We start from the raw sequence: 24,208 nt of genomic DNA, 5'->3' as shown, positions 1-24,208 counted from the left end.
GGTTGAGAACTTGTTGAATTAGGTACTGACGTTGTGCAACTCAAACGTAACGTTGGAACAACATGCTTTTTGACGACGTTTAATCAATGTTGGGTTCTGATGTTGATTTGACCATTGAATTTTGGTCATTTCCCAACCAATATTGTACAACACAAATACAACGTTGAAACAACATGCCTTTCGACAACATTTAGTCAATGTCAGGTTGTGACGTTGATTTCACCTTTGAAATTTGGTCATTTCCCAACCAACAACGTGGGATCCAACGTTAGACACCACATTGTCTCAATTTACAAATACAACTATTTTGCAACGTTGTTTCAAAGTCAGTTTTAAAGGGACATGTATGTATAATGTATAACCTACTCAGTGGCCTAGTGGTTAGAGCAGGGGTGTCCAAAGTGCGGCCCGGGGGCCATTTGTGGCCCGCAGGTCATTTTTTAACGGCCCCACGGCACATTTTAAAAATACGATTGAAAAAAATTAAAAACATGATAAGTGGTATAAAAGAGCAAACAGGTGAAATGTAACAAGAAAATGTCGCAATGTTTACTCTAATAACACAAAGCTGCCATGCAGGCTGTTTCTTTCTTTAAAATCTAATAATGAATCAAAATCAATGTCATTATGAACTATTGACCTATTCAAGGCTCCAATTACGTCACATTTGAGATATTTTTGGGGAAAATGTTGCATATTTTGTGTTTGCCATAAAGGGCTTAAAACGAACAAACGAAAAACATAAACAACAATAAAACGTATAATTGACGGATAGATCTGAAGTTGATCTCGAGATTATTGTGTTAAAAGTAAACCGTAAAAAAAAACATGGAATTTATTTTTTAACACTATAATTATTTGGATCCCCAATAATTTGAGTGTGATTTGAAGTGTCATTGCTCAAAAAATAATCATGAATTAAAATCAATGTTGTTATGAGTTATTGACATTTTTAAGGCTCCAATTATTATATAATCTCAAATATTCCACTTAAAAATTGTATTGTGTGAAAATATTGCATATTTTGTATTTTTTCCATAAAAAAACAGGGTTTTCTTTGACAACAAGAGCATACAACTTAAATCTTTAAAACCGTTATATTGACAGATAGACCTAATGTTGATCTAGAGATTTAAAACTTGAATAATAATAAAAATAATAATACTGAATAATGACACATTTTTTATATTTTTTTGACCAAAACCCTTTGGGGTCCCCGGGATCAAGCCTGAGTGGAGGCCTAAATGTATATTTTTTATACATATATTGTATTGGTTTTTAAAATAAAAAATATCAAAATGGCCCCCGCTTGCTTTGATTTTTCAGAATGCGGCCCTCAGTGGAAAAAGTTTGGACACCCCTGGGTTAGAGTGTCCGCCCTGAGATCGGTAGGTTGTGGGTTCAAACCCCGGCCGAGTCATACCAAAAACTATAAAAAAAAACGGGACCCATTACCTCCCTGCTTGGCACTCAGCATCAAGGGTTGGAATTGGGGGTTAAATCACCAAATATGATTTCCGGGCGCGGCACCGCTGCTGCCCACTGCTCCCCTCACCTCCCAGGGGGTGAACAAGTGGATGGGTCAAATGCAGAGGACAAATTTCACACACCTCGTGTGTGTGTGACAATCATTGGTACTTTTAACTTTAACTTAATCAACGTTGTATCAATGTCTTGTGCCTGCTGGGTCGGTTAACGTATTAAGAGTGACCCTGATGGCAAGTGCAAAAGTAAAACGATGTATCTCGGAATGCTAAACTACTATCGTTGGAAATGCACCAAACACGGCAAATAAAACCAGAAGTACGTGGTGCAACAAACTTTAGTCATTTAGCCGTGATTCAAAGATGACAGAAGAAATCCACTGAGCGATTTGTGAATCGTTGCACCCCCAATATTTCGATCCAACACACTTTTCACGCCCGTAATTGTTTCCAATGCATTTGATGTGACATAAAAATAGTGTTTCCTGCTTACTGAAACAATACATCACCACAGCATTACACGTGTTTATAAAGTGGTGTAGTAATATGATGAAAAAAAAGGACTTTTGCCCTCCAAAAAGCCAAAATAGAAAAGTAGTAGGAAACACGCGTTTACATGAGGAGAAGGTTAAAGTTGACCCACCTGACGAGCAGCAAGCGTGTGCAGTCGTGGACGTCTGAGTGAAGTCTGCAAAAATCTCTCCACACTCAATCCTCCTTTCTTCCCTCCTTCCGCCATATATCTCCTCCCCGCCTCCCTCCCTCACTCCTTCCCTCCCCCCTGCTGCTTCTGTAGGTCTCTTAAGCAACGCAACGCTCGTCAGGCGTAGACAAGACAATGCCGCAACACGCTCTGCTTTCTATGAATACAAAGTTGCCTTCCACGAGAGTTTAGGTTTCTGCGGACAGGCCTAATTGTGTGAATGGAAGTGTTATCCATTCATGCTGTTCCTCTCTTGTCATACCAAAAAAAAAGCAACCATGACTCAACATTTAGGCACTACGTGAAACTGCACTGCAAAAACTGAAATCTAAGTAAGATTAAATATCTCAAATAAGGGTGATATTTGCTTATTTTCTGTCTGATAAGATCATTCTTCTCACTAAGCAGATTTTATGTTAGAGTGTTTTACTTGTTTTAAGTGTTTTGGTCCTAAATGTAAAGATATTACAGCTTGTTGCTGAGATTTTATGACCTTTATTGAGTAAAACATGTTTGAAACTAGAATATCAACTGATGCAAAGCTGTGTCATCAACACTCACAAGTATAAAACTACTTTTTCAAAGTAATAATTTCTTACTTCAAGCATGAAAAAAAGAATCATGATGCCGAGCGCATATCATTATGTCAAGATAATGGCACTAGCATTTACTTAGTTTAAGAATATGTTTCAACATATTGAGCAAAAAGGTCTCTTTTTTTCTACCAAGAAAAGTGCACTTGTTATTAGTGAGAATATACTTATTTTAAGTAGGGATGTCCGATAATGGCTTTTTGCCGATATCCGATATTCCGATATTGTCCAACTCTTTAATTACCGATACCGATATCAACCGATACCGATATCAACCGATATATGCAGTCGTGGAATTAACACATTATTATGCCTAATTTGGACAACCATGTATGGTGAAGATAAGGTACTTTTTTTTAAAAAATAAAAAAATAAGATAACTAAATTAAAAACATTTTCTTGAATAAAAAAGAAAGTAAAACAATATAAAAACAGTTACATAGAAATTAGTAATTAATGAAATTGAGTAAAATTAACTGTTAAAGGTTAGTACTATTAGTGGACCAGCAGCACACACAATCATGTGTGCTTACGGACTGTATGCCTTGCAGACTGTATTGATACATATTGATATATAATGTAGGAACCAGAATATTGATAACAGAAAGAAATGGGGGGAGGGAGGTTTTTTGGGTTGGTGCACTAATTGTAAGTGTATCTTGTGTTTTTTATGTTGATTTAATTAAAAAATAAATTTAAAATGTTTTTAAAAAACGATACAGATAATAAAAAAAACCGATACCGATAATTTCCGATATTACATTTTAAAGCATTTATCGGCCGATAATATCGGCAGGCCGATATTATCGGACATCCCTAATTTTAAGGTATTTTTGGGTTCATTGAGGCTAGCTAATTTTACTTGCTTTGGAAAGTCCTGACAAGCCAAATTTTCTTGTTCTATTGGCAGATAATTTTGCTTAGTTCAAATAAAATACCCCTAATTTTTGTATTTTATGTTCTTGTTTTTGAACACTGACTTTTTGCAGTGTGTGCAATCATATTTGCCTCATGGCCCTCATACTTTATTGTTTCTGTTTGGTACAGTGGAACCTGTAAAGCAGCGATTCAACATTTCTGGTTTAAATATTCAAACAATTTCCCTTGCGTATCAATAAAGTCTGTCTAAGTCTAAAACCTTGTTGTCAGCATACCTCATTTTAGTGAGCATCAAAGGACTACCGTATTTTCCGGACTATAGAGCGCACCAGTATATAAGCCCCACCCCTTAAATTTTAGAAGAAAAAATATTTTTCCATATATTAGCTGCACCGGACTTTAAGCCGCAGATACCGGTACATAAAATGAAATTAAGTATTCACGCAGAAAGAGTTTGTAAATGTTTACTTACATACCTTAATTGTTTCCAAACGGTGTCTGTAACACGGCAGTAAAACGGCCGATCAAACAAAACAGAAGTCATCGTCATGGACCCACTAGCTGTGAAGCTAGCTTTGCAATAAGCTAAACAGGCTCAATAACTCTATGGTGACGTCTTGGTGAATTTACTGAAGAATTTGTAAAACTGAAACAAAACAAAAATAATGCCGCTGTGAGTTGCTAATACTAACACAGACACTTGTAAACGTGTTAGCTAGCTTGATTACATTACGATAGCACGTACAAATATGCATGAAAACACTCCTACATTAATTCACTACACCAACTAATGTCACATTCACTATACCAACTAATGTTACACTCATTACACCAACTAATGTTACATTCATTACACCAACTAATGTTACATTCACTACACCAACTAATGTTACATTCACTACACCAACTAATGTCACATTCACTACACCAACTAATGTCACATTCACTACACCAACTAATGTCACATTCACTACACCAACTAATGTCACATTCACTACACTAACTAATGTTACATTCACTACACCAACTAATGTTACATTCACTACACCAACTAATGTCGCCTTCACTACACCAACTAATGTCGCCTTCCTACACCAACTAATGTTGCATTCACTACACCAAATAATGTTACTTTCACTACACCAACTGTTATATTCACTACACCAACTAATGTTACATTAACTTACACTACCTAATGTTACATTCGCTACACCAACTAATGTTACATTCACTACACCAACTAATGTTACATTCACTTACACCAACTAATGTCACATTCACTACACCAACTAATGTCACATTCACTACACCAACTAATGTTACATTAACTTACACTACCTAATGTTACATTCGCTACACCAACTAATGTTACATTCGCTACACCAACTAATGTTACATTCACTACACCAACTAATGTTACATTCACTTACACCAACTAATGTCACATTCACTACACCAACTAATGTCACATTCACTACACCAACTAATGTTACATTAACTTACACTACCTAATGTTACATTCGCTACACCAACTAATGTTACATTCGCTACACCAACTAATGTCACATTCACTACACCAACTAATGTTACATTAACTTACACTACCTAATGTTACATTCGCTACACCAACTAATGTTACATTCGCTACACCAACTAATGTTACATTAACTTACACTACCTAATGTTACATTCGCTACACCAACTAATGTTACATTCGCTACACCAACTAATGTTACATTCACTACACCAACTAATGTTACATTCACTACACCAACTAATGTTACATCCATTACACCAACTAATGTTACATCCATTACACCAACTAATGTTATATTCACTACACCAACTAATGTTACATTAACTACACCTACTAATGTTACATCCATTACACCAACTAATGTTACATTCATTACCCCAACTAATGTTACATTCACTACACCAACTAGGGGCAGCACGGTGGCAGAGGGGTTAGTGCGTCTGCCTCACAATACGAAGGTCCTGAGTAGTCCTGGGTTCAATCCCGGGCTCGGGATCTTTCTGTGTGGAGTTTGCATGTTCTCCCCGTGACTGCGTGGGTTCCCTCCGGGTACTCCGGCTTCCTCCCACCTCCAAAGACATGCACCTGGGGATAGGTTGATTGGCAACACTAAATTGGCCCTAGTGTGTGAATGTGAGTGTGAATGTTGTCTGTCTATCTGTGTTGGCCCTGCGATGAGGTGGCGACTTGTCCAGGGTGTACCCCGCCTTCCGCCCGATTGTAGCTGAGATAGGCTCCAGCGCCCCCCGCGACCCCAAAAGGGATAAGCGGTAGAAAATGGATGGATGGATGGACACCAACTAATGTCACATTCACTACACCAACTAATGTTACATCCATTACACCAACTAATGTTACATCCATTACGCCAACTAATGTTACATTCATTACGCCAACTAATGTCACATTCATTACACCAACTAATGTTACATTCATTACACCAACTAATGTCACATCCATTACACCAACTAATGTTACATTCACTACACCAACTAATGTTACATTCACTACACCAACTAATGTTACATTCACTACACCAACTAATGTTACATTAACTACACCTACTAATGTTACATCCATTACACCAACTAATGTTACATTAACTACACCTACTAATGTTACATCCATTACACCAACTAATGTTACATCCATTACACCAACTAATGTTACATCCACTACACCAACCAATGTCACATTCACTACACCAACTAATGTTACATCCATTACACCAACTAATGTCACATTCACTACACCAACTAATGTCACATTCACTACACCAACTAATGTTACATTCACTACACCAACTAATGTCGCCTTCACTACACCAACTAATGTTACATTCACTACACCAACTAATGTCGCCTTCACTACACCAACTAATGTTGCATTCACTACACCAACTAATGTTGCATTCACTACACCAACTAATGTTACATTCACTACACCAACTGTTACATTCACTACACCAACTAATGTTACATTCACTACACCAACTAATGTTACATTCACTTACACCAACTAATGTCACATTCACTTACACCAACTAATGTCACATTCACTTACACCAACTAATGTCACATTCACTACACCAACTAATGTCACATTCACTTACACCAACTAATGTCACATTCACTACACCAACTAATGTCACATTCACTACACCAACTAATGTCACATTCACTTACACCAACTAATGTCACATTCACTACACCAACTAATGTCACATTCACTTACACCAACTAATGTCACATTCACTACACCAACTAATGTCACATTCACTACACCAACTAATGTTACATTCACTACACCAACTAATGTTACATTCACTACACCAACTAATGTCGCCTTCACTACACCAACTAATGTCGCCTTCACTACACCAACTAATGTTGCATTCACTACACCAACTAATGTTACATTCACTACACCAACTAATGTTACATTCACTACACCAACTGTTACATTCACTACACCAACTAATGTTACATTCACTTACACCAACTAATGTTACATTCACTTACACCAACTAATGTCACATTCACTTACACCAACTAATGTTACATTCACTTACACCAACTAATGTTACATTCACTACACCAACTAATGTTACATCCATTACACCAACTAATGTTACATCCATTACACCAACTAATGTTACATTCACTACACCAACTAATGTTACATCCATTACACCAACTAATGTTACATTCACTACACCAACTAATGTTACATCCATTACACCAACTAATGTTACATCCACTACACCAACCAATGTCACATTCACTACACCAACTAATGTTACATTCACTACACCAACTAATGTCGCATTCATTACACCAACTAATGTTACATTCACTACACCAACTAATGTCACATCCACTACACCAACTAATGTTACATTCACTCCACCAACTAATGTCACATTCATTACACCAGCTAATGTTACATTCACTACACCAACTAATGTTACATTCACTACACCAACTTATGTTACATTCACTACACCAACTAATGTTACATTCACTACACCAACTAATGTCACATTCACTACACCAACTAATGTTACATTCACTACACCAACTAATATTACATTCACTACATCAACTTATGTTACATTCACTACACCAACTAATGTCACATTCACTACACCAACTAATGTCACATTCACTACACCAACTAATGTTACATTCACTACACCAACTAATGTTACATTCACTACACCAACTAATGTTACATTCATTACACCAACTAATGTTACATTCATTACCCCAACTAATGTTACATTCACTACACCAACTACACCAACTAATGTTACATTCATTACCCCAACTAATGTTACATTCACTACACCAACTAATGTTACATTCATTACCCCAACTAATGTTACATTCACTACACCAACTAATGTTACATTCACTACGCCAACTAATGTTACATCCATTACGCCAACTAATGTTACATCCATTACGCCAACTAATGTCACATTCATTACACCAACTAATGTCACATTCATTACACCAACTAATGTTACATTCATTACACCAACTAATGTCACATCCATTACACCAACTAATGTTACATTCACTACACCGATTAATGTTACATTCACTACACCGACTAATGTTACATTCACTACACCAACTAATGTTACATCCATTACACCAACTAATGTTACATCCACTACACCGACCAATGTCACATTCACTACACCAACTAATGTTACATCCATTACACCAACTAATGTCACATTCACTACACCAACTAATGTCACATTCACTACACCAACTAATGTCACATTCACTACACCAACTAATGTTACATTCACTACACCAACTAATGTCGCCTTCACTACACCAACTAATGTCGCCTTCACTACACCAACTAATGTTGCATTCACTACACCAACTAATGTTACATTCACTACACCAACTAATGTTACATTCACTACACCAACTGTTACATTCACTACACCAACTAATGTTACATTCACTTACACCAACTAATGTCACATTCACTTACACCAACTAATGTCACATTCACTTACACCAACTAATGTTACATTCACTACACCAACTAATGTTACATTCACTACACCAACTAATGTTACATCCATTACACCAACTAATGTTACATTCACTACACCAACTAATGTTACATCCATTACACCAACTAATGTTACATCCATTACACCAACTAATGTTACATTCACTACACCAACTAATGTTACATTCACTTACACCAACTAATGTTACATTCACTTACACCAACTAATGTTACATTCACTACACCAACTAATGTTACATTCACTACACCAACTAATGTTACATCCATTACACCAACTAATGTTACATCCATTACACCAACTAATGTTACATTCACTACACCAACTAATGTTACATTCACTACACCAACTAATGTTACATTCACTACACCAATTAATGTTACATTCACTACACCAACTGTTACATTCACTACACCAACTAATGTTACATTCACTTACACCAACTAATGTCACATTCACTTACACCAACTAATGTCACATTCACTACACCAACTAATGTTACATTCACTACACCAACTAATGTTACATTCACTTACACCAACTAATGTCACATTCACTTACACCAAATAATGTCACATTCACTACACCAACTAATGTTACATTCACTTACACCAACTAATGTCACATTCACTTACACCAACTAATGTCACATTCACTACACCAACTAATGTTACATTCACTACACCAACTAATGTTACATTCACTACACCAACTAATGGCGAGGATGTTTGCAACTCAAAACGTTGCGTCAAAATGCAACTTTAAGCGCAACATTTAGCCGAGAGACAGCTCTTACTTTAACATTACGACTGTTTGAACTCCAAATTGGGGCATCCGGGTAATTTCTGAGGGGATTTCACTGTCTAACAAGGAACTGATTAACAGGACATTTTACACGCCTGCTCTCTGATTGGCTACCAGCGCCTTTTTACACAACCCAACGCAAAGCGAGTTGCGCAAGAGCGAGGGGGTGAACGTGAGTGTAACACAACAGGAAAGCCTCGCTTCCAGAATAGCTTCATATACTTCCAGAGTTGCAAGTGCCTTAAAGAAGCTCCCTATACCGCAGGGCAGATATTTCCTTGTTGAAGTCACCACAAACCACCAACTTTAAAATAACCCCGGCCTCAAATGTAGCCAGGGTGAACGTGACTGATGAGAAAACGACATACCACCCTGACCCAGGGGTATGTTACTGTTGTCAAACGTATCATCATGGCATAGGAAGCATGAAGATTTGAACCATCAGTGGAGCTGTTAAGAAAATGAGGGAAAGTAGTTGCTGTTTAATGATTTTCCTAGCATTGGTCACTCCCGTCATCCAGACCCAGTCTGCTTTTGGCCTCTTTCCACACGTTTCTACACATGTTTGTTTATTTTGGGGGACAAAATTAGCTACATGGTAAAGTTTAGCCATGGGGCGTTGTGTTGATGAACTATTTCAGGTTTCAAGTAAACCTCGGCAGCAGCCTTAAATCTTTTTAAGGCGGCGCGGTTTTTTTCATAGACGATCCTGCGTGTAGGTGGAGGCAGATTTCTACCTGAAGCAAAAAAATTCTACAATATTTTTGGTCTTGGGTGTCGAATGAAACTTCAGAGGTGGAGTTTGATTTGTTTTGGATTGTTGCATGATTTGGCATGGCAGTGATGAAAAATATTACGTGATAACTAGGGCTGCAACTAACAACTAATTTGATAATCGATTAATCTGTCGATTATTACTTCGATTAATAGTCGGATAAAAGAGACAAACTACATTTCTATCCTTTCCAGTATTTTATTGGGGAAAAAACAGCATACTGGCACCAGACTTATTTTGATTGTTTCTCAGCTCTTTGTAAATGTTGCAGTTTATAAATAAAGGTTTATAAAAATTAAAAAGTAGCCTCTGCGCATGCGCATAGCATAGATCCAACGAATCGATGACTAAATTAATCGCCAACTATTTTTATAGTCGATTTTAATCAATTAGTTGTTGCAGCCCGAATGATAACCTTAGAACATGTCATGAAACCTACATAGGAAAGATTCTGGCTGCTTGGTACAATATAAACAATTTTGTATGTGAAATACTTGGGTTTTTTTTTTTTTTTTTTTTAATGTTTGGAACTTTAATCAAGGTTTCTTGAACGCACCACAATTATGTGTTATGAGATGCATGAGTATAACTGAAACGTAACTTTGTCGGATGCTGCCACAAATACAAAACCCAAAACCAGTGAAGTTGGCACCTTGTGTAAATCGTAAATAAAAACAGAATTCAATGATTTGCAAATCCTTTTCAACCTATATTCAATTGAATAGACTGCAAAGACAAGATACTTAACGTTCGAACTGGAAAATTATTTTTTGCAAATATTAGCTCGTCTGGAATTTGATGCTTGCAACATGTTTCAAAAAAGCTGGCGCAAGTGGCAAAAAAGACTGACAAAGTCGAGTTGAACACTTATTTGGAACATCCCACAGGTGAACAGGCTAATTGGGAACAGGTGGGTGACATGCTTGGGTATAAAAGCAATTTCCATGAAATGCTCAGTCATTCACAAACAAAGATGGGGCGAGGGTCACCACTTTGTGAACAAATGCGTGAGCAAATTGTCGAACAGTTTAAGAACAACATTTCTCAATGATCTGTTGCATGGAATTCAGGGATTTCACCATCTAAGGTCTGTAATATCATCAAAAAGCTTCAGAGAATCTGGAAAATCATTGCACGTAATATTGAATGTTCGATCCCTCAGGCGGTACTGCATCAAAACCCGATATCAGTGTGTAAAGGACATCACCACATGGGCTCAGGAACACTTCAGAAAACCACTGTCAGTAACTACAGTTTGTCACTACATCTGTAAGTGCAAGTTAAAACTATATTATGCAAAGTAAAAGCCATTTATCAACAACACCCAGAAACGCGGGTACTAAACTGGCCTGCCTGTAGTCCTGGGGCCGTACTTATCAAGCTTCTTAGAGTGCCATTTTACACTTAAGTCCTGAGAATTTGCGAAATTTAGTCCTACTCTCAAACTTAAGAATAAAAGCTTTTTATCAACGTTCTTAAGTCTAAGAATCACTCCTACTCTCCACGATATTTAAGAGACCTTCAGAGGTGTCTTAAGTGGTTAGGAGTTGCCAGCAGGGGATGGCACTGAGGCGAGAGAGACGTGCGCGAACATTCAGGGAGCGGAACGATGTCCTGGATTTGTTTGATGACGAGCAGCTGATCAAACGGTATCGTTTAGACAGAGCGGGTATTATTTTTGTCACAGATTTAATACTTTTCGATTCCATGTTGATTTCTGCATGTGGCTGCAGTGGGCTAGTATATAGAGCCACCCACACCAGTTTCAAATTAGTTGCCTAATTAATGAATTGGAAAGAAAATGTTATGACAGTAGCGTATGTGTGTGGCCGTGAGGTGAGTGACGTCAGTGAGTGTGTGGGCGAGAGAAGAGAAGAGATGGAGCGGTAGCGTGAGTGCCGGCGGGGACTAGTTTGTTTTGTATTATTTTGTAGTTTATTGTCAAATTATACACTCCCATTGTCCAATTAAATATTTCCAAGATATTTCTTTATTCTTAGACAACGGATTCCCTTCCGTGATTGGTCATTTCTATGGACACAGAAATGACGTCACCTAAAATTCCATTTACGGCACATAGTAATGTCGTAATTCAGCTCTGAGTGTGACACTTAAGATTCAGTCTTACACTTCGCTGAAAGTGTGAGTAAGACGCTTGATAACTAACTTTTAAGTGCAGCTTTCAGCCAAGAATTTATTTACTCTTAAGTCAACTCTTAGCAGACTTCTTAGGAGTAATTCTGAGAAGCTTAATAAGTACGGCTCCAGACCTGTCTCCCATTGAAAATGTGTGGCGCATTATGAAGCGTAAAATACCACAACGGAGACCCCGCCCGGACTGTTGAATAACTTAAGCTGTACATTAAGAATGGGAACGAATTCTACCTGAAAAGCTTCAAAAATTGGTCTCCTCAGTTCCCAAACGTTTACTGAGTGTTGTTAAAAGGAAAGGTCATGTAACACAGTGGTAAAAATGCCCCTGTGCCAACTTTTTTTCAATGTGTTGCTGCCATTAAATTCTAAGTTAATGATTATTTGCCAAAAAAAAATTACGTTTCTCAGTTCGAACATTAAATATTTGGTCTTTGCAGTCTATTCAATTGAATATAAGTTGAAAAGGATTTGCAAATCATGGTATTCTGTTTTTAATTACCATTTACACAACGTGCCAACAGTAACTTCACAGGTTTTGGGTTTTGTAGGTTTATATTTTTACCTTTCTTCTATCACCTCATCCTGGGTCCCAAATGTTGGTGCTGGGTGTGAATACTTAAAAATGTGAGCTTTGATGGTGTTATGACATCTGTGTTGAGTGAGCAGTGAAGTGTTCCATGCTGGGGGAATGAACCATTTGGCAGTTTTGCAAAGGGGTGTAGGTTGTGTCACATTCACACAAAAAGCCTTATTAATAAACTTTGATAATAAAATGTATTTTATCTTATTTTTTATGAACTGGATAAAAGGTTTATATGAGAGGAAACACTTATAGCATTTACAAAAACCCAGGCCATAGTCATGACTCATGTACAATATGAACACTATTACAAGATTCACTATGCAGGAATATCTACAAAGCGCCACTAGGTGACAGTATCGCACTGCAAACAAACTCTTCAAAGGGTGTGTTTTTTTTCCGCTATTTTAACTAACTTATTTTTACACTTACATGACAGTCAATTATATTAACATGTTACTTACTCTAAATTGTTTTTTGATGATACCAGGAAATTAATTTTAAAAAATATTAAACTTGATTGGGGAAAAAAATAATCAAAATATTCACATAGTTAAAGTTAATGTACCAATGATTTTTTTAATTTCGCCACACCTTGTGTGGCGAAATTATTCTCTGCATTCGACCCTAGCAGTGTTTCTCAATTATTTTCTGTTATCTCCCTCCCCATAGGAAGAGGAAAACATTTTGTGCCACCCCTACCCACTCTCTGCCATGCCTATTAATAGTAAGTACACCTCTGCATAACATTGTATTATTAGCATTGTTTTAGTCTGTAACAAAATAGATGTATAATGCATCAAATTTGCCTGAAATTGAAAAATAAAATATAAATCCTTATTAAGAATATAAACACTTTTTTTTAACTATTTGATGAAAAACTGAAAAAAATCAATAAATGATCAATTCAAATTGATCAGTAACATTAACTCAGGATCACAGTATATAAAACGCATTAACCTACAAAACAAAAAGGAATAAAATAATTAGTGCTGATTTTTTCTTTTTTTTTTAATGGAAATAAGGAAGTCAGTACTAATGGCTACAATGAGCATGTTTTATAGTGCACAGGCTTTGAAGCATGATACTGATAAAGCAATCTTCCCAGAGGTCACATGCCCCCCCCCCCCCCCCAAAGTGCAAACAAGGACTAGCGAATCATTAAATAGACATAACCAAGTTATTGGACTACTCGAACTAAAACAACCCTGGTACTACAATCATGTATTAAACAGTTCAGAATCTGATCTAATATGATTAAAACTGTAAAAAAAAAAAACATACTCACCAAACTCTGCCATCATTCCTGTTCAGTTGTAGTCAGCCTTGGCTTGTTGTCGACTAGGCTCTGAACCTGATCATCCACCAATCAGAGGCTCTGAGATCATGAACAATTTTTGGACTAGAAGCTTTAAATGATCGTATTTAGAGGGTAATAATCGTACAACTGCATCAGTTAAAAAAATAAGCATAACAAACACAGACCAGGTATATATAGCCGCCGACCGCACGGATGATTGGGTGAAGTCCTTCGTCGCTCCGTCGATCGCTGGAACGCAGGTGAGCACGGGTGTTGATGAGCAGATGAGGGCTGGCTGGCGTAGGTGGATAGCTAATGTTTTTAGCATAGCTCTGTGAGGTCCCGTTGCTAAGTTAGCTTCAATGGCGTCGTTAGCAACAGCATTGTTAAGTTTCGCCAGGCTGGAAAGCATTAACCGTGTATTTACAGGTCCATGGTTTAATAGTATTGTTGATTTTCTGTCTATCCTTCCAGTCAGGGGTTTATTTATTTTGTTTCTATCTGCAGTTAAGCCCGATTCTATCACGTTAGCTCCGTGGCTAAAGTGCTTCGCCGATGTATTGTCGTGGAGATAAAAGTCAATGTGAATGTCCATTTCGCGTTCTAGACTCTCATTTTCAAGAGTATATAGTATCCGAGGTGGTTTAAAATACAAATCCGTGATCCACAATAGAAAAAGGAGAGAGTGTGGAATCCAATGAGCCAGCTTGTACCTAAGTTACGGTCAGAGCGAAAAAAGATGCGTCCTGCACTGCACTCTAGTCCTTCACTCTGACGTTCCTCATCCACAAATCTTTCATCCTGGCTCAAATTAATGGGGTAATCGTCGCTTTCTCGGTCTGAATCGCTCTCGCTGCTGGTGTAAACAATGGGGAAATGTGAGGAGCCTTTCAACCTGTGACGTCACGCTACTTCCGGTACAGGCAAGGCTTTTTTTTATCAGCGACCAAAAGTTGCAAACTTTATCGTCGATGTTCTCTACTAAATCCTTTCAGCAAAAATATGGCAATATCGCGAAATGATCAAGTATGACACATAGAATGGATCTGCTATCCCCGTTTAAATAAAAAAAAATTCATTTCAGTAGGCCTTTAAAAAAACGTGTGTTATAAAACAAATCGTTCATGACTTGCACATCACTACTTCTGACTGTGGAGTTGACTTGAAGGTTTATAATGACACCGATGGCCCAATTACTGTACAACTTGTTGAACATGCATATTGTTAATTGATAGCTTTTTTTCTTATACCTTTACACATATGTACTCTCTGTATTGGTCATTGTTAGGCTGGATAACTACAACAGTTGGACATGAACATGACCGAGTGGGAGTGCCAGGAACGATCTGGATGGGTCAGGCAGAGGGGAAAAAAATCCATCCTTTTGGCCGGGTGAGTTGAAGAACATGTGCAACACCGCCGCCTTGTGGAAGGAAGACAATTTACATGCACTAAAACCAAATAATTTCCAGTTAATAATCAGCAGAGAAAATGCTGAGAAAAACATTAAAAAAAGGGGGTTTGAAAACAAACGTGTATTAAATACAAAATACTCTTTATTGCAGTGCAGTGATGACAATACAACATTTTTGATACATTAACAACTATTTGCAGTGCTCAAGTTACTAACGTGCTGCGTTGCAAATAAAAAATGCTTTTCCAGATATAACACTTACGAACAAAACGAAATAAAAGAAGAGCGAAATGAAGCCAGGAAATGTCAAATTTTAAAAGGAAAAGTGTGCAGCTGACATTAAAAGTATTTTTCAAGCCCCCCAGAATGAAATAAACGTACTGAATCATCAAGTGCAGCCGCAGATTGGTGGCTAAATGCTTCTTTTAAGGAGAAGTGGCACATACAGTATTGGCATAATTAGTGCTTGCAAACAAAGATTAAACGGGATTTGTGTAACGTGACAGCACACTAAATAAAACAAGGGGGGTGAAAAGGTATAAATACACAAATAAATACTGTCACTATTACTTATGAATGTAGTGTTGACGTACAGTAAGGCTCTCTTGGATGACGCCCATTTTAAAAGCACTATTGTCGATACTTCGGAAATTACCACGGCTGTTTTAAGGCAAAGCAACCGGATTCTTTGGTTCCTTGAAATACTGACAAATCACAAACATCGCTATCCTTTAAGGACATCATCTGAAAAAGTAAGTGAATTAGGCATGCGTGCTTTCTTTTGCATAGATTTGGCACGGATTGGTTTTCAATACTAACTATCCAAAAATTAAAAGGGCACCAGTCTAAAGTTGTGTTTTTCCCCATCAAGTACAGTGCTGCGTTGGGTTCTCATCGTTTTACTTGCTCAAGAAAAATATGGAATTTTCCCAGAGAAATGTCCAATAAAGCGGGCAACTGACTGACAGATTGCAATGACAGTTTTAAGGACAGCACGAGTTCAAACTACTTCTCAATGTTCCGTCCCAGTTGTTGGCTTCAATACAAAGAACTGTTAAGGCCACACGCAAAAGGAAAAAAATGAGCATAGTCCTGGATTAATTATTACTGACAAGGGTATGCCAATAAAGTCTTGAAATGTCACAAGAAAATAGCCATTTTAACAAGAATAAAGTAGAAACGGCGCAAAGATTTTTTTTTTATGACATAAGTATTACGTTGCATTTTACAAGTAGAAAATGGGAATATTGTCAGGAAACAAATTAGCGTTGTCTGAATATTCTGGGATAAAACGGTTAAGAGAATTAAACTGAAATGTAAAAGAATAGACAACAAAAGTTTGAATCGTAAAATAAATAAATCCAAATATTATGAGAGAGATGTTGTCGTTTTATGAAAATAAAGTATTGGGGGGAAAATGTTTTCTTAATAGTTACACGTCGACAATGGAAAATATAATTTTACGAGAATCTTGCTGGTATGTTGAGATTTTTTCACAACTACGACGAACGTTATTCTCTTCCATTTGCAACTGTAGTACCTTATATAACATTTATATTACGTTTCTTCTCCTTCAGCGTGGTCTCAACACTCCTGTGTACTTTATGAACGGACAGAATTCTAGTAAACCATGAGGTCACTGCAGCAGCGACTCGTACAAAACATTTCACTGGACTGTGAGGTTTCGGGCAGGGGGAGGTCACCATGTGTCACGGCTGCAAAAGTCACCTCATTTCTGAGTGACAATCCAGTCTCGATGGTGACACCTCCTGCATTCGAGGGTTTGACACTGACCTTGTCTCTAACTCTGGTCCAAGTTATTTCTAGTCGACAGAAACTGGTCCACTCGGTACTGGCCAAGTCCTTTCGACGGTTGCGTCCTGGTTTCCTGTAAACGGCTCGGGAGTTTTCTAAGGCTGCCACGGCTTCCTGTCCTTGCCTTTATGATCGGGAACGTGTTTGTAGCGACACTGGTCTCCAAAATGGCAGCCGGTGGTTCTCCAGAAGTAACACTCGTCTCCGTTGATGGGCCCTCGCCGCCGAGATCTTTGCAAAGAGGAGGGAGGACAATTAGGGACGGGCAATAAGACCTAACAACAGCGGAAAGTACCGGTATATCACTTTTTCCACATGTTATGTTACAACCTTATTCCTAGATGGAATACATTCATTTTTGTCCTCAAAATTCTACACACAATATCCCATAATGACAATGTGAAAAGTGTTTTTGTTTTTTATTATTTTGAAAATGAATAAAAAATAAAAAAATAAAAACATGTACAAAAGTTGCTCAATGGTTTGTTGATGCACCTTTAGCGGAAAATTACAGCCTCAAGTCTTTTTAAAACGATGTCACAATCTATGGGCAGTTTGGCCCGTTCCTCTTTGCAGCACCTCTAAAGCTCCATCAGGTTGGATGGGAAGCGTTTGTGTTCATTTAGAGTGTCTCTGTACATTGCTGCAAACATCTTTCCCTCTATCCTGACTAATATCTCAGTGTCTGCCGCTGAAAACCATCCCCAAAGCATGATGCTGCCACCACCAGTTTCACTGTAGGGATGGTATTGGCCTGGTGATGAGCGGTGTCTCTTTTTTCCCCCAAACATGATGCCTGGCATTCATGCCAAAGAGCTCAATTTTTGTCTCATCAGACCAGATCATTTTGTTTCTCATGGTGCATTTTGGAAACTTTTTACCAAGAAATGGCTTCCGTCTGGCCACTATACTACACAGACATGATTGGTGGATTGTTGCAGAGATTTGTCTTTCTGGAAGGTTCTCCTCTCTACACAGAGGGATGCTGTAGCTCTGACAGAGTGACCATCCGGTTCTTGGTCACCTACCTGACTAGACTAAGATGAGTGCAGCAATGTACAGAGACCTCCTGGATGAAAATTAACACTTCCCATCCAACCTGATGGAGCTGATCGCTCAGTTTAGACGGCCTGGGTTCTATCTCCACAACCCACCGCTAAAGTTTATATGCACGCCATGATATTCTCACATATAAATTATTGTTTCACAATTTGGACACACACACACTACAGAAACTGTACTAAAACCCATCAAGCCTCTTTTCAAAGGGGCAGTTAAAATCCTTGACAAGAAACCAATGCACTTCCACAATTGTCTTATTCTAAAAAAAAACGTAACATCCTTGATCTGGATAGCTACCAGGGGCCGTATTTATCAAGCTTCTTAGAATTACTCCTAAGAAGTCTGCTAAGAGTTGACTTAAGAGTAAATAAATTATTCGCTGAAAGCTGCACTTAAAAGTTAGTTATCAAGCGTCTTACTCACACTTTCAGCGAAGTGTAGGACTGAATCTTAAGTGTCACACTCAGAGCTGAATTACGACATTACTATGTGCCGAAAACGGAATTTTAGGTGACGTCATTTCTGTGTCCATAGAAATGACCAATCACGGAAGGGAATCCCTTGTCTAAGAATAAAGAAATATCTTAGAAATATTTAAGTGGACAATGGGAGTGTATATTTTGACAATAAACTACAAAATAATGCAAAACAAACAAACAATATTGGCAATTAATCAAAAATAAATGTTTCCTTTTTGTTGCACCTTTCCTGCTCCCAGACCGTAGTCAAAGAGGCAGGGGAGACACTTCTCCAGGATGTAGGCTCATACAACACCCTTCACTTTACCTGGCAGTGGGTCTCCACAGCGGACGACTTTAGAGTGAATGATGAGTCCGGCGATTAGTTGCAAATCTTGCTTTATTGATTGCTTGCACACAGCCAATCCAACACAAAACAAACTAGTCCCCGCCCGCACTCACGCTACCGCTCCCTCTCTTCTTCTCTCGCCCACACACTCACTGACGTCACTCACCTCACATGCTGTCACCTATTAAAGGGCCACACATACATACGCTACTCTCATAACATTTTCTTTCCAATTCATTAATTAGGCAACTAATTTGAAACTGGTGTGGGTGGCTCTATATATACTAGCCCATTGCAGCCACATGCAGAAATCAACAAGGAATGGAAAATTATTAAATCTGTGACAAAAATAATACCCGCTCTGTCTAAACGATACCGTTTGATCAGCTGTTCATCATCAAACAAAGCCAGGACATTGTTCCGTTCCCTGAACGTTCGCGCACGTCTCTCTCGCCTCAGTGCCATCCCCTGCTGGCAACTCCTAACCACTTAGGACACCTCTGAAGGTCTCTTAAATATCGTGGAGAGTAGGAGTGATTCTTAGACTTAAGAAAGTTGATAAATAGCTTTTATTCTTAAGTTTGAGAGTAGGACTAAATTTCGCAAATTCTCAGGACTTAAGTGTAAAATGGCACTCTAAGACGCTTGATAAATACGGCCCCAGATCTTTATGGATGCTTGTCTCATCTACAAAGTTTTAAATGTGCTTGCACCCCTACCATTAAATTAATTAATTCAGAGGAGAAAGAGTGAAGGACGGAGAACTAAGGCCTTGTCCAGGGGTGATTGCAATACACCAAGACCTTGAACAAAATTCGGTCAAATGGTCACCTCTGTAAAAAGAACGCAATCCTGGAATAAGTTGCCCAGACACATTAGAGACTGTGATAACTATCCACTTTTCGAAAAAAAACTTAAAACACTGGCTAAAAATAAATCAGACATGCACCCATTAAACCATTAAACACTCCAGCCTGTTCCAGCAGGCTTCTGTCCAGCGTATTTGAAGCTGTGAGTGAATTATCTGTCCTGGTCTATTGTCTTGTCTGTTTTATGATGTCTTATTTATTTGGTTCTTATTTCTATCGTCGTGGTTTTAAAGTCTTATGTCTCTCACTGTGTTGTTTTACAAACCTGCCTTGGGACTACGGCTGAAAATGAGCATTTATGCTAAGTCCGGCATATTTACACTGTTTATTCAAGTGTTGATTTATGTGCACTGTCCCAATTAAATAAATGAAAAAAAGAAAGACTGAGCATGCACGCGCATCCGCACAAACCCAAATATTTTAGCTATTTTCCTTGAACAAAATACCCATGGAAAGCAGCACCTTCGTGTAGACTCCTCGTACTCCTCATTTTAAATTATATTGCATTCATTGTATCGTCTACATTTACAGTACAGTACATGCCATTAGCCAACAGGGGTCAACAGAAGGTCATAGATCAGATCTGGATATGAGGCCCTCTGTTTCAATAGGCATAAAAACCTTAATATTGTGGTTGTTTTTAGCATTATTTTGGGAAACAGGAAACAGACCAAAACAAAAACGGTATGAACTTTGACTAATCTAAAATGCATGGATGGTTGCTTGTCTACACTGTACGGTGACATTCAACAATATAAGTGCTTTGACAAACTCCATCCATCCATCCATCCTTTTTGTACCGCTTGTCCCGTTCGGGCTTGTGGGGTGTGCTGGAGCCTATCTCAGCTGCATTCGGGCGGAAGGCGGTGTACACCCTGGACAAGTCGCCACCTTATCACAAGGCCAACATAGATTGACAGACAACATTCACACTCACATTCACACACTAGGGCCAATTTAGTGTTGCCAATCAACCTGCATGTCTTTGGAGGTGGTGGGAGGAAGCCAGAGTACCCGGAGGGAAACCACACAGTCACGGGGAGAACATGCAAACTCCACACAGAAAGATCCCGAGCGCAGGATCGAACCCAGGACCTTCGTATTGTGAGGCAGATGCACTAACCCCTGTGCCACCGTGCTGCCGCTTTTACAAACTCATTTATGAACAACAAAAACTAGAAAAACAGTTGTTGCAGGACCTATTTTGGATCAGATGTTACTAACTAACAAACAAACCCAGGTAAAAACAAATTAACTGACGGAGGTAATACAGTAACAGCAATTCTACAGTGGTAGCGTTATTTGATATCCAAATCGGCGTTCCGAAACTTAAAGCTGCATTTTTGTAGGTGAGTAATTCAATAGACCCCACTATCGTGTTACGCAACTGGTACATTTTTTTCGAGAGGAAGCTGCTATATTCGACATAACACAGTCCTGGTAGTTCCAAACTTCTTCCATTTACGGATGATGGAGGCCAATGTGCTCATTGGGACCTTCAAGGCAGCAGATATTTTTCTATACCCTTCCCCAGATTTGTGCCTCGAGGCAACGCTGTCTCGGAGGTCTACAGACAATTCCTCCGACTTCATTCTTGATTTGTGCTCTGCCATGCACTGCCATGTGGGACCTTATATATAGAAATGTGTGTGCCTTTCCAAATCATGTCCGACCAACTGCATTTACCACATATGAACTCCAATTAAGCTGTAAGAACATCTCAAAACTGATCGGATGAAAAACGATGAGCTCACTTTTATGTGCATGTGATTTCTTAGTTTTGTTTGTTTTTTGTAAATTTGCAAAACAATATAAAAAAAATCTTTTTCACATTGTCATGAGTTATTGTGTGTAGAATGTTGAGGACAAAAGTGAAGTTATTCCTTTTTGGAATAAGGCTGTAACATTAAATGTGGAAAAAGTGGAGCACTTTTCGATGCACTGTATACAGTAAGTTGCAGACTTTTGCGATACATATCACAACATATTATTTGGCATATAAATAATAATAATACAACCATATGAATCGGCTAATTTGACTGCTGAAGTTTGCAGTCACATATTGCATCACTGCCAGTTGTATTATTTTATCTAAACTAAAAGTTATCTACTTGCTAATTTATTGTTAATATCTGATTACTTTCTGTTGCAACGTAGTTCGATCTACACTTCTGTTAAAATAATAAGCACTTATTCTTCTGTTCGATGCTTTACATTAGTTTAGAGCGATACTACAAATTTGAGCATCGTTTCAAAACCAAGTAGTTAGAGTTATGCAATGTTCATACTTGAAATTTCCAGGATCATTAAATGATTAAATTTTTGATCACAACTGTACTCCGACAATATCGATTATTGAAATTATTTCCTTATTCTTCTTTATTACATCCAATATTTATAGCAAAGTCAAAATACCTAAGCAAAAACAAAAAAATACTATTGACTCTTTTTTGCCCAAATTTGTAAACCACAACAAAACAATTTTTTTGATAATAAAAACATTTGATCTAATGACTGTAGTATCCTCATACTGAGACTATACTTGGTGTTGTCACTGTCGATATTTGCATCGATCCGCTCCCCGCTGTTTACATTCAGGAGTTGTAGATTAGCGGTTAGCTAGGCTTTTTTTGTATCCCCCTATGGTGTGTCATGTCCCATGTTTAGCTATTCCTTGTCTAGTCCTCCAGTGATAATGTACTTGTAAGAAACAGTTTATTTGCTGCCATGGGGGCCAGTATTAGTGATTTAAAGTTAGCCGCTACGTTGCGCTGAGGACGCCTCTCTGGCTAGAACACAGCGAGAATGTGTCATCAACATGTGTTACCACGATCTAACGATAGCATTAAAAGCTCTGCCAAATGTATATCGTCCTTATCGCGTGACAATACTAATCAAAACAACACAAAAGGTGCTGTGATGCAATGAAGTGGACCTTACTCAGCGGCGGCGGCGGCAGCAGCAGCAGTAGCACCTGCCTGCTGCGTGACAGAGAGGCAGGTCCTGAGTGGCGTGGGAAGGAGTCTGGGAGGCCGGCGGTCAGGATAGCGCACCACTAAACATGTGTTTTCAATGATACAACCCTGGGGGGAGGTCAGTTGTGAGTCATCACGACAGCAGGAAATGACACGGAACAACCGATCAGGTACTCACATTTAGTCTCTCCATGGCACGGGCCGCCATGTTTGCGTCCTTGAAATTGACAAAGGCACAAAAGCGCTCATGCAGCACACGGATACTATCGATCTCGCCATACCTGCAATTGAAAAAATGTTTAAAAAAAAAAGCACAAGTCATCAAGCATCTTTGTCAAATATTGTGCTTCAATCAGCTTAACTGATACCTAAGGAATAGAGGTCCTCGGTTCAGTGTTCAGTTTCACGGCTGCGAACGCACTCCCATAAATAGATTAAAAACTTAATTTTGAGCGTCACCCGATTTTCGTGAATAAAGTATGTGATTGCCATTGCCATTTAATGCATGTTAATTCCAATCCTCTCTGGCTGACACTGTATTTATTTTGAGAAGCAGCGAGAAGCTAATTATGTGTCTCCATACACAGTGTGGAGCCGCTCCTCTAAGCCAGGGATATTCAACTGAATTGTTTTGGGGGCCACACAAGCTAAGGAGTGAGGGACCTGACTTTTCCTTTCACTAATATTCTTATTTTGTATATTCCAGTCCTTTACAGCAGATATTTGATTTTGGGATACCGTATTTTCTGGACCATAGGGCGCACTGGATAAAAGGTTCACTGCTGATGGGCGGGTCTAGTCAGGTCTATTTTCATACAAAAGGCGAACCGGATTATAGGGCGCATTAAAGGGGTCATATTATTTAATTTTCTTCTAAATGTAAAACACTTCCTTG

At 38.4% G+C, this 24,208-nt stretch overlaps 2 protein-coding genes and 1 long non-coding RNA gene across 6 annotated transcripts in view; 1 reads left to right on the top strand and 2 right to left on the bottom strand.

Annotated features, from left to right (window-relative positions):
- The window catches only part of loxl4 (lysyl oxidase-like 4), a 90,000-nt gene extending 75,570 nt beyond the window's left edge, over window positions 1-14,430 (bottom strand). Inside the window, exon 1 of one of the 2 annotated variants that reach the window (XM_062058176.1) lies at window positions 14,360-14,430. In XM_062058176.1, the coding sequence (XP_061914160.1) occupies window positions 14,360-14,375 (16 nt within the window). In that variant the 5' untranslated portion in view covers window positions 14,376-14,430. Of the gene's footprint in view, window positions 1-13,053; window positions 13,092-14,359 lie in introns of those variants that run through there. The other variant, XM_062058177.1, reaches the window with a different exon arrangement.
- LOC133657181 (uncharacterized) overlaps window positions 1-16,045 on the top strand; it is a 33,323-nt gene extending 17,278 nt beyond the window's left edge. The window contains exons 4-5 of the long non-coding RNA XR_009827236.1: window positions 13,744-13,798; window positions 15,660-16,045. This is a non-coding gene — a long non-coding RNA (uncharacterized LOC133657181). The remainder of the gene's footprint in view (window positions 1-13,743; window positions 13,799-15,659) is intronic.
- zgc:123010 (uncharacterized protein LOC641500 homolog) overlaps window positions 15,910-24,208 on the bottom strand; it is a 57,317-nt gene continuing 49,018 nt past the window's right edge. For all 3 annotated transcript variants that reach the window (XM_062058179.1, XM_062058180.1, XM_062058181.1), the window contains exons 14-16: window positions 23,492-23,594; window positions 23,279-23,421; window positions 15,910-17,831 (exon numbers count right to left, since the gene is read on the bottom strand). In XM_062058179.1, coding sequence (XP_061914163.1) covers window positions 17,696-17,831; window positions 23,279-23,421; window positions 23,492-23,594 — 382 coding nt within the window. In that variant the 3' untranslated portion in view covers window positions 15,910-17,695. The remainder of the gene's footprint in view (window positions 17,832-23,278; window positions 23,422-23,491; window positions 23,595-24,208) is intronic.

The sequence above is a fragment of the Entelurus aequoreus genome, linkage group LG09 (genome assembly GCF_033978785.1).
Source record: "Entelurus aequoreus isolate RoL-2023_Sb linkage group LG09, RoL_Eaeq_v1.1, whole genome shotgun sequence".
Classification (NCBI taxonomy): Eukaryota; Metazoa; Chordata; class Actinopteri; order Syngnathiformes; family Syngnathidae; genus Entelurus; species Entelurus aequoreus.
Note: the sequence above shows the minus strand (reverse complement) of the source record. Positions and strands in the feature narration are given on the sequence as shown.